At 40.5% G+C, this 11,786-nt stretch overlaps 1 protein-coding gene and 1 long non-coding RNA gene across 2 annotated transcripts; one reads left to right on the top strand and one right to left on the bottom strand.

Annotated features, from left to right (window-relative positions):
- Positions 1-782: 782 nt before the first annotated feature.
- LOC308401089 (extracellular calcium-sensing receptor-like) lies at positions 783-3,992 on the bottom strand (the record flags this gene model as incomplete). Its single annotated transcript, XM_080889150.1, has 7 exons — positions 3,711-3,992; positions 3,287-3,576; positions 2,767-3,062; positions 2,395-2,600; positions 2,035-2,256; positions 1,813-1,936; positions 783-1,687 (listed from the first exon to the last, which is right to left on the bottom strand). The coding sequence occupies exons 1-7, from the start codon at positions 3,969-3,971 to the stop codon at positions 783-785; spliced, it is 2,304 nt and encodes a 767-aa protein (XP_080745276.1). The 5' UTR covers positions 3,972-3,992.
- A 6,864-nt stretch (positions 3,993-10,856) lies between these two features.
- Positions 10,857-11,786, top strand: LOC308400678. The gene is made up of 2 exons (XR_013972398.1): positions 10,857-10,951; positions 11,538-11,786. It is a non-coding gene; the product is annotated as an uncharacterized lncRNA (long non-coding RNA).

Genomic DNA, 11,786 nt, shown 5'->3' with positions numbered 1-11,786 from the left:
ATGACCACTCCCCACTAATGAGTTGGGGAATGGTTGCAATTGCAGCATTGTAAGATGGTGAAAAATGTAACCTTGGGCCTTCTCCTCAATTCAGAGATGCTCTTTCCCTTTTTGCATAAATGGCCTCCTTGACTCCTCGCTCCAACAGCGTTCTTCCCTATCCAGGATGTGAAAATTCTCATCATTAAAAGTAGCTCTTCAGTGTTGTGCCATCCGCTTAACCAGAGGATGTCTGATTTCCCCGATGTATAAATCATGGCAAATCTCCTGGCACTTAGGGGTTTTCACTTAGGTAGCAGTTGTCCTTCATCTCTCCTGTTTTGCCTGGAGCATTCTTTAGGTGCCTTCCCAGATTTGACAAATGTACAGATGGTATAATCACATTTACTCAGGGCTTGCTTGATATGATGTTCACTTGATCCAGCTGTCTTAGCTAATTATGGGCTAACCTCCGTTTTATCGAAAAAATTCTTAAAAGAGTAGTTGCAAAACAGCTAACTGATCATCTGCAGAGGGATGGTTCAAACAATATCAAACAACTTAAAAAAAAGGACTCAGAACAAGATACTGTTATCATGAAATGTGACTTTTATTTTTGTGCCTTGAAAAAAAATTGACCTTAATCAATTGCATTGAAAAATAGTAAATGTTTCAAAAATTGACATTTTGAAAATCTTAACGTAAATATTTGATTTCACTTAAAACTGAAAATCAAGTGATTTGCTGATTGTGTTGAAGGTGTATATTTTGAAACTACTGTTGCCATTTTAAGTGCAAAACCTCTAAATCCTATCCTTAGTCATGACATATTTCTTGGTGTTCTTCTCAGGCTTAAAAATTATGATGAAACACTTTGGAGCAAATATACACAGCATTAGTCCAAAGCTGGAGGCCAGAATGGCAAAAATCTCCACAACTACAGTGAATTTCCCAGGAGAACTGACATATGCTGGGATAAAGGTGATCCACACTGCACAGAATATCAACATGCTGAAGGTGATAAGCTTGGCTTCATTGAAATTGTCAGGTAATTTGCGGGCTAAAACAGCTAAAACAAAACAAAAGGCAGCAAGTAGGCCTATGTAACCGAGAACAGCCCAGAAGCCTACAGCAGAGCCTAATGCACATTCCAGGATTATTTTCTCCTTGTATGTGGTTAGATTTTTAATTGGGAATGGAGGGCTAAGTACCAACCATACAGTACATATTAAAACTTGAATAAAGGTGAAAGACACAACAGTCATTCTTTGTTGTGGAGGACCAAACCATTTCATGACATTGCTACCTGGAAGTGTAGCTTTAAAAGCCATTAAAACCACTATAGTTTTCCCAAGTACACAGGAGATACAGAGTACAAAGGTGATCCCAAATGCAGTGTGACGCAGCATGCAGGACCACTCTGATGGTGCTCCAATGAAAGTTAATGAACATAAGAAACACAGAGTCAGTGAAATGAGCAGCAGGAAGCTCAGCTCAGAGTTGTTGGCTCGGACAATTGGAGATGTCCTGTGATGAAAGAATACAGCCCCAGTCATAATGGCCAGACAGGCACCCAGAACTGAGAGTGTAGCCAGGATAATTCCTAGGAGGTCTTGAAATGAAAGAAATTCTACAGGCTTAGGGATACAAGTGTCTCTCTTTCTATTAGGCCAGAATTCCTTGTGACATGGTAAACAATCAGCCGAATCTGATTGAAATAAATACATAAATTAAAAACAAGAATTATAAGAATTGTAATATTTTAATCATTCATATTATTGTAGATATCCACCCTATCACATTTTACATGCATGGGCAAAAATTGTATTTTACCTGTAATATTATTTATCTCTCCCTCAGGACACGGTATACAGTCATAGCAGCAGATGGGTTTTCCTTTCTGCAGCACTTTACGAGTTCCTGGAGGACAACTGGCACTGCACACTGACACCGGCACCTGTCAAGACATAGAGGCTACATAATAACTGCAAATTTTTGCTATCATTATGTTAACCAAAGTCTTATTTGCCAAACTCTTGTCCTTTTACTCGTTACTTTTGTGCTACCCTCCATCCAGTTTATGCTTCTGTTAATCTGGAACTCCTGGCCTGCTGGCTGTGATGCATCATACAACCCTACAGTTACTATCTCAGTTATGCCAGTCTCACTTTTCCGCCAGTTAACCAACTCATAAATAGCCACAGGATCCCCATTAGCGTTAAATGACACATCATATCTGTTTTGGGAAAAATTTACTTTCTTCATCTGAGTCAAAACCTGTGAAATTGTAAAAGCACAAAAAGGGAGGGGAAAGAAAGAAAGAACAACAGCAAAAATTAATTCATATTTGATTTCATTCAATGTACATTAGAGATAACAAAAAACATTAACACGGACTTGTTCATTTCAACTGACCTGTTTAGACTCTAACTTGGTTAGTTTTCTACACTGAGCTGTGACATTTTTTCCATGGCACACTGCATTATGGATGGCATGTGCTATTGCATACACAGCCTTGTACACCATGTTAGTAATTCTGAGCTGAGATGTGTCAGTGTATTGGCTTTGGAGATTCTTTATATCTTCAGTTCCATTACACATATTCATGTCTCCAACAGCACCTAAAACATGAACAGATGTTTATACTATTAAAAGTCAAAACAAATTTCAGACCTCTCTTATTTGATGCATTTAACCAATCAAGTTAGCATTTATCACTGACAGTAAATCAGAACAGTTCCAATGGTGAAATTCTATGAGTAACCAAATTTGTTGAATTAAAGTTACTTTTTTTCATTTTGCAGTTGAATTCATCCTCCCAGAACTCAGTAAGCACTGCAGAGGCAGCAACTTGAGAGGGTGAGAGATTGAGTAGAAACTCTCTGAGACCTGGGATTACAGATTTCTGAATCCCAAATCCAATGGCCCCAGCACAGAAACTGAATTTTGTTAATTCTGGACTGGTTACCCATGACTCACTGCCTATCCACTGGCGAGGTGGAAAAGGCTCACGTGATAGTTCCTTCAACAGGATCCTCATGTCTCCTAAAGCTGCAAATGCCACAATAACCATAGCTGTAGACCTTGAGAGACAACATAATATATTAGAAAGATTTTCAACTATATTTATTTAAGTAAGTTATTGATAAATGGTAAATTGATGGGTTCATATATAGCACTTTTCTACTATACCTGACTAGTCAAAAATCTTTATACAACATATTATTGTGGTATTTGACAGCATAAAATATTTATCTTTAGGATAATAAATTAATTGCCACACAAGTCATTTCTGTCATGTAGAAACCTGCGGATAACATCTGCTACTCTCTGGATCCTGTTCTGTGGGTGGGACCGATAGAAGGATACGGAGTATTCCACACAGATCCCCTCTTTCTGTGCTGCTTGTAGAAAAGATGCCATGCCATTATTTCCATAATCTGAATCTGACCGGACAGCACCTATCCAAGTCCAGCCAAACTGTTTTACCAGCTTTGCTAGTGCACCAGCTTGAAACTGGTCACTGGGGATTGTCCTGAAAAAATTCGGGTACTGCTGCTTGTCAGACAGGCATGCACATGTGGCAAAGTAGCTCACCTAAAGTGATAAAACAAAACAAAAATCGAATAAATTGATTAATTAATATAGCAGGGTAACAATGTACTGCAGTGTTAAAGTCATGCACAGGCATATTTTAAAGTCAAACTTTATCCAGAAATTCATATATTTACTTGAGGAACGTTAAAAGAACTGATGACTCGTGACAAGCTGATGGATGGTGTAGACCCAGACTCACCAACAACAGCCATCACCATACCAGATTGGGAGCAGTTGTTGCCAATGTAAAACACAGGGTCCAAGCTATTTAAAAACTGAAATGCCACATGCACCGTCACAAGCACTGATGCACATGAATCATAGATCTGATACCCCAGTTTGATTCCAGGCAACAGCTCTGTGTTGTTGTTAATCTGTTCGATGGCAAAGACCATTGCACGTGAAAAGCGCAGCTCACGTGTATTAATGCTGGAGACAGATAATTATGTCACTGTTATAATTTGAATCAGGTTAAATTACAACAGAACAGAACAGAATATACAGTCTAGGAAGATTTGCAGTTTGCAGCTATTTAACATTTATTCATTGTAATTTTTTTAATCAAAGGTTACATTAGAAATTATTTTCAGCGCACAGTTATGGAAAATCAGTAGAAAATAGGCACTAATAGATCTTGAGCATAACGTTAGAGTATTTTTTTCCTCACACAGAAACAACATACTTCTCTCTCTTACTGACCTCCCTTTGCATCTTACTGGCTCGGGCATGGTGGTGTAGTTACTGTCAACTGTGTGAATGTAGGAGTGAATGGAAAAAATACCACCAATAATGTAGTCTCCATCCATTGAGAATGCAGGTGGACGAGTGCTATTCTGCAGCTTGCATTTTACAGGTGAATCCGCAGTATCAACCTGATCATCTATAAGTGTAATCTTTTGATTGAAAGGATCTAAGGACACACCCAAGGCAAGAGCTGTGGTCAGGTGAAACAAACAAAAAGTCATAATCAAACTAACAAAATGAGCTGCTATCTCCATCCCTGCTTGATGTCAGGTGTCTGTATATGGGTGTAAGTGTGTTTACACTGGTTTTTATAAGTCTTAAGACAAAAGTCTTTTGTTCTACCCCTAAAGAGGACATGCCCATTACCGAGATGCCTTTGATTAAATCTTTATGTTCTATGATCTATGCATAAATAATTTCTACTGGTCATATCCAGTGTTGGGTAAGTTTCTTTAAATTAGTAACTTAGTTACATTACTAGTTACTTCTATCAAAAGTAACTCAGTTACTTCAAGTTACTTGTTACTTTCAGAGTAACTAGTTACTAGGGAAAGTAACTTTGGTTTTACTCAGAATTCTCTTGTTAATGTGTTGCTTCCGTAACTGGATACCCAGCAAGATTGCCAGTCTTCTAGTTTGCTTACTTGCCACAAGTGCACTGTGCCACCTACCAATAGAAAGGAAAAAATAATGTGCACATTTCCACGAGAGAAATCCCACACCTGATTCTATCCTAGCCTGCTTTTTACATCCAACACAAAAACTGCAGTCGTGGTGCTTTCGATTGTACTCAGAACTCGGAAATTCTGCCTTCTGAATAGGAAGATGTAGGTAACACCAGACTGCAGATGAGCTGCATACAGAGCTGGACTGGGACAAAAAAAATCATCCCGGGCATTTTGACTAGACCATTATAGGGAAAATCATAAAGCCTTTGAATGAAAATAAACACTGTGATGTACAGTGATGTGACAGTGATGTACACTGTTCTGATGGTATATATGTATCAATCTATCAATTGTTTGTTGTAAGACTCGGATAATTATTTTTTTAAAAGTGAGACATTTTAAATGAGAATAAGAAAGTATTTCCTTGTGCCCCCCTTTCCCTTTTAATTCCGTACATGGACCCCTGGCAACACTTTGCTAGACCCACCCCTGCACAGTTACCAGCTGTCAGTTACTTAGAAAAGGATCCTGGTGTTATTTGGAATAACTTCCGGCTTGAGTGAACGCTGGCGCGTCTGGCTGCCGCTACTCACCGGTTCATTTTTCGATTATTTGGATTTATTTGGATTAATTGGATTATTTGGATTCAGATTTGAATGAACAGGGACATTCACACTCAGGACCAGATCGATCTCTGCCTGGGATTGAATTGCAACGCTTGTCCTCAACTTCTGTTATTTCAGCTGAATGTGTTCTCACGTCTTCTTCTCAGTGAGCGGCACTAGCTTAACTGTTTGAGCTATTTTAGCCTACCTGTTCGTTGCTCCGGCCGGCTCGGCTCCTTTTCCTCCACACAATCGAAGATGCGGACCAAGATGTTCCTGAGCTGGTCGGCACTATTTTGGATTCTCCTGACGCTCGTCTACCATCCTACGGCTGGACTGCTCTGCTATACAGCCGCTGAGCTCCTGCGCCTTCGCGGGCAGCTATCGCTCCCGTCGCCGGCAGAGCTTCACTACCACCCGGGCATCACTTTCCAGCCTCGCCAGAGATACATCCATCGCGGGTCCCGCAGGATTTTCCATAACTCCAATGGAACTAAATCGTTCTGGTCTGCTACTCGCCGCCCTCGCAGGAACCCTGATCGGGCTGTCAACCATCGATCTCTAACCCACCTGCCCAGGGCGCCCACCGCGATTAGCAAAAAAGAAGATACTCCACTCAACTTCGGTCTTCTAAACATTCGTTCATTGACAAGTAAGGGACCTCTCATCCAAGACCTCCTATCTGACCGTAAGTTTGACTTTTTCTGCTTAACTGAAACCTGGCAACAACCTGATGACTTTTCTCAGCTAAACGAATCTGCTCCTCTGGGGTTTGTTTACTTTTCTAAACCCCGCTGCTCAGGTCGTGGGGGTGGTCTCGCGATCCTTTTTCGCCAGCACTTGAAAGTCCTGCCGGTTAATGTTGATACCTTTAGTTCTCTAGAGGTCCTTGCATGTGAGCTGACTGGACCCATTCCCACTATCATAGCTACTGTATACCGCCCCCCCAAACCTAACCCTGTCTTTCTCAGTGACTTTGCTAATTTACTAACCCATCTTTCATCTCTCTCCCCAAATGTGATCTTGGTGGGAGATTTCAACATTCACATGGACAATAATGACCTTCTGCTCACCAGAGACTTTTCCTCCTGTCTCGAAGGCTCTGAATTTAAACAATTTATCGACTTCCCCACTCACTCTAAAGGACACACCCTGGACTTGGTCTGCTGTTCTGGTCTTACTCCCTCGAATCTTTCTGCTACTGAAATCCCCATAACTGACCACTTCCTCCTTTCATTTAACCTCACTCTCTGCTGCTCTTCTACCAAGCCAACCCGTCTCATCTCGTTCCGCAACATCAAGAACATTGATATGGACATTCTCACTACCAGTTTGGACAATGTTCAGATTCCGGACTTCTATTCTACTCCTGATGATTTGTTGTTATATTATAATAATTGTCTACGCACTGTCCTTGATTCTCTGGCTCCTGTAAAAACCCACTCTGTTTCCTTCACTCGCTCTGCTCCCCGGTTTACCTCTGACCTTCGAGCTCTGAAGGCCAAAGCTCGGCAGCTAGAGCGTAAATATAAGAAATCTGGTTTAACTGTTGATTCAGAAATCTATAAATACCATGTACTTCAGTATAAAGACTCCATTAACAAGGCCAAACAAAGCTTCTACTCTGGTATTATCAGTTCTTATGAGGGTAATGCTAGGACTCTGTTTTCAGTTTTCAACAAACTAATTCAACCCCCCAACGCTTTACCACCGCACTTCTATTCCTCTGAAACATGCAACTCCTTGATGCTGTTCTGGACTACGAAAATCGATAACATCCACCAGCAACTCAGATCAAATGTTGTGTCTACGCCCTCTCCAGAACCTTTTCTCCTTTTTGAGCCGTTTTCCACTTTTCATCTTCCCGATTTATCTGATATTTCCGAGTTAATATGTAAATCAAAACCTGCCACATGTCATCTTGACCCCATGCCCACGGGGCTTGTGAAATCCTGCCTCTCTTCTTTACTCCCACTCATCTGTGCTATCATTCACTCTTCTCTCACCACCGGTATCGTTCCCTCCTTATTGAAGACTGCTCTAGTCACTCCTATACTGAAAAAACCTTCTTTAGATCCTAACAACTTTAACAACCTCCGTCCGATTTCCAATCTACCCTTCATTTCTAAGATACTCGAAAAAGTGGTTGCAGCTCAACTACATTTACACCTGGTTAATAATAACATCTATGAGAGATTTCAATCTGGTTTTCGCTCATGTCACAGTACCGAAACTGCTCTACTTAAAGTCACTAACGATCTCTTAATCGGAGCTGACTCTGGTCTTCTCACCATTCTCGTCCTTTTAGATCTGAGCTCAGCCTTTGACACCATTTCTCACTCTGTCCTTCTAAGCAGACTTTCCTCTCTCGGCATCTCTGACACACCCCTCGCCTGGTTTCAATCATATCTCCTCGACCGTTCCCAGTTTATTCAACTAAGATCATTCCGCTCTCGTCTATTCCCTGTCACCTCTGGTGTACCCCAAGGCTCAGTTTTAGGCCCTCTTCTCTTTATAATATACATCCTCCCTCTAGGTACCATCTTCCGCAAATTTGATCTTCAGTTTCACTGTTTTGCTGATGACACCCAGTTATATCTCTCTTGCAAACCTGATTCCTCCCTCCCACCTTCTTCCCTTACAGAATGTCTATCCGAGTTAAAATCCTGGTTTACCTCTAATTTTCTAAAGCTCAATGAGGATAAAACTGAGATCCTCCTTATTGGCACCAAATCCAACCTTTTGAAGGCAAACCATTTCTCACTCACCATTGATAACTCCACGTTCTCCCTTCTCCTCAGGTTAAGAGCCTTGGTGTCATCCTAGACAGTACACTTTCTTATAAATCACACGTCAATAACCTCACCCGTTCTGCCTACTTCCATCTACGTAACATTAACAGATTGCTTCCTTCTCTTTCCACCCAGTCTACGTCCATTCTTGTACATAGTCTTGTTACCTCCCGTATTGACTACTGCAATTCTCTTCTGCATGGTCTCCCCCAAAAATCCCTCCATAAGCTTCAACTGGTTCAGAACTCTGCTGCTCGCATTATCACCAGAACCCCCTCCTACCAGCACATCACCCCTGTTCTTCAGGAACTTCACTGGCTCCCTGTGAAATTCCGGATAATTTTCAAACTTCTTCTGCTCACCTTCAAGGCCCTTCATAACCTCGCTCCTTCTTACCTTTCTGACCTGTTAACCACCACTTGTTCTGCCCGTTCACTTCGTTCTTCTTCTTCTGTCCAGCTTACTGTACCTTCCTTCCGCCTCACCACCATGGGAAGCAGAGCTTTCAGCTGCTCTGCTCCCAGGCTGTGGAATTCTCTGCCCCCTGAAATAAGAAATATTGGTTCTCTCCCCCAGTTTAAATCCCAACTCAAAACTCATCTGTTCAAATCTGCATATTCACTGTGAATACACTGTTTGTTCATTTTATCTTGTGCTTTATTTTATTGTTCTTATTCTGCCATTGTTTTACTAATTGTTTTATCCTATTGTAAAGTGTCCTTGGGTGACTTGAAAGGCGCTCATAAATAAAATTTATTATTATTATTATTATTATTATTTGTCTCTCAGAAACAGTTCATAACTTCTCTTTAACTCATTCATGTCACCTAAAAGGTAAACCTCTTTCTCCATCACAGCTCTGATGATTCAGTAAGGACATCTCCTGGTTTCATCTTCATGTTTCCCACTCACCACATATTCAAACCGATATCATGACCAGCAGGTTTACAGCTGTGGCTCCAGCAAACATCAGCTGATACTAGAAATTAATATTAAATAAATTCTAACAACAGCTGATCAAGCTTAAACGTGCTGCTGTTATTTACCGCAACATCCGCTGGTTTCCTCTTTCTGGCGCAAAGTGGGCGATAAATAAACAAGAGAGAAAAGCCGATCAGCTGATCATTGATCAGTTTCATGATTAAAGTAGAAACAGGAGAGGGAGGGGAGAGAATGAGAGAAGAAGAGGCAGCTGTGCAGCAAAGACACAGAATAACTCCAGCTTTGTGTCTTTTTTATTGTAGCTGAAGTCCGGGACAAACTGTGTTCCTTTTCACCTCAATACGAAACGCGCAATATTTTCTCTGAATACGAGACGATTCCGTTTTTTACAGAACGGTTGGCAACTCTAATAATTAACTCTATGAACAAAATAAAGTTCATTTCTTTGTTTGTAATATGCAAAAAAAAACATGTTTTAAATTCTCGATGATACAATATACATTTAATATTAATTTAATGTGATCCTGGCTATAGTCTCAGTTCTGGTTATAGTAAAGTGAACAAAACCATGTCCCCCATCAAACCTCCAAATATGTTAGTATGTCTGTGAAGGTTCTCTGTCCAGGTCATTGTAGTCTAGGAGCTTGGAAAGAAAAGCGTCTGGACTTCTTTAAGTTGCTTTAAGACATTTCACTTCTCATCCAAGAAGCTTCTTCAGGTCTAAGGGGACGTGCCCTATGGGAGTGTCCCCAAAGATGGACATGAACCCCATGTTGATCCTCTACATAATCACACGAGCCAAGGTGTGAAAATGGGTGTGGATCACAATCAGCCAAGGTTTCGGGTGAACCCACTGTGAAACCTAGCCCCACCCTACCATGTGATTTCCTGATGTCCAAAGGACGTTAAGGCGTCTGGGAGGGAATCTCGAAAATGGATTAAAGATGGCAAACAGTGCATGCCGTAAACCACTGCCTCTGTTCAAAGATAGTCGTTTACAGTAGACATAGATGGCTTCTTTCACTCCTCTTTCAAACCATCTGTCTTCTCTGTCCAAAATGTGAAGATTGGCATCCTCGAAAGAGTGACCTTTGTCTTTAAGATGCAGATGACATCCCAGTCTTGTCCTGTTGACGTGGCTCTTCTATGTTGTGCCATGCATTTAATGTAGAGGGCTGAGCATTCCTTGCTACACTGTACAACATATGCTCCGTTGCTAAGTTTGTGTTTAGGACTTCTGTCTTCTCAAGCTTCTTGTGCTGCTTCTTCCTGATGTTGCTACACAGCAAATTCAAAAGTGTTAAATGTTTTGGTGTTAATAGTCTTCTTGCAAAAGTAGAGTTAATTTTACTCTAAGCAGAGTCACATTCTTTTAATGTAACTCTGAGGTGTAAAATGATAGTAGTTAAAATAGAGTGTTAAAAATGAGTGCTTCTATGTCAAATCTGGAGGTGTTACAATGGAAACATTAACTCTTGACCTCTTAACTCTGAACTCCTACAGGGGCTATGACACCAACAGAGTAAATTCACAGACTCCGGCCCCAGCACGGCTCCAATCGAAGCTGAAGTGAAGCCGTTTCAGAACATTTTGCTCTACATATTTGAGTTGTTTGCCATGCTTGGTAAGTCATTTTTTCAAAGATTGTTTCAATTATTATTATGAGCTTTTACTTCTGTGGCTCTTTGGAGTTGAGACAAAGCTGTGTGAAAGGCATTAGCCATGTTGCTCGCTGATAGCATAATATTCTGTTTTAGCTAGCTGAAAGGTATTGTTTGCGGGCAAATACCACAGCCTTGAAAAAAAGCTTGCATGTGAATTTTCAGTCAAACTTTTGGTCAAATACACCTAAAACAATGTGTAGAATGTGAAATGTTGGTATAATGGTGCTACTTGAAGCCTGAAAATGATCTCCCATAAAAAAAAAAAACACGAGCAAACAGCAGTAGCAGGCGTCCTGACTGGGTTCTACGTTAGCATAGATCCCTCCAGAGTTTTGTGCACACGGTTTAGGTAAAAATTAAAAAGGTTGAGGTTTTACATTTAGTTCAGTATTACCTGTTGCCTGTGTCTTTGTCTTTTGGGAAAATACTTTACACAAGTAATGGCTCAAAAAGGATTCCTTTTTTTTTTTACTGTGCTGCAATTGTTTACTGGATTATTTGTGCCATTAATTAGTGTCAACTAATTTTTATTCAATCTCCGCACAGGATATGCTTGTGAAGATGGAATATGGGGGAGAGCAGAAGTGCGTTGAAGTTCCACAAAGGGATGAATGAAGGACATGCATATTGTATTGAAGAAATAAGTGATGAGAATGCTGTTATTTGCATTTACCATGTCAGACCTTTTGATAAACAAAATTCTAATGAAAGTGAGAACATGTACACTGTTACATCTTTCAGAAAATGTTTTGAAATTGTGGTGCACAGTTCAGAATAAATGTTTTTCAAAAACCA

Source organism: Rhamphochromis sp. 'chilingali' (assembly GCF_963969265.1).
Source record: "Rhamphochromis sp. 'chilingali' genome assembly, chromosome: 8".
Taxonomy (NCBI): Eukaryota; Metazoa; Chordata; class Actinopteri; order Cichliformes; family Cichlidae; genus Rhamphochromis; species Rhamphochromis sp. 'chilingali'.
Note: the sequence above shows the minus strand (reverse complement) of the source record. Positions and strands in the feature narration are given on the sequence as shown.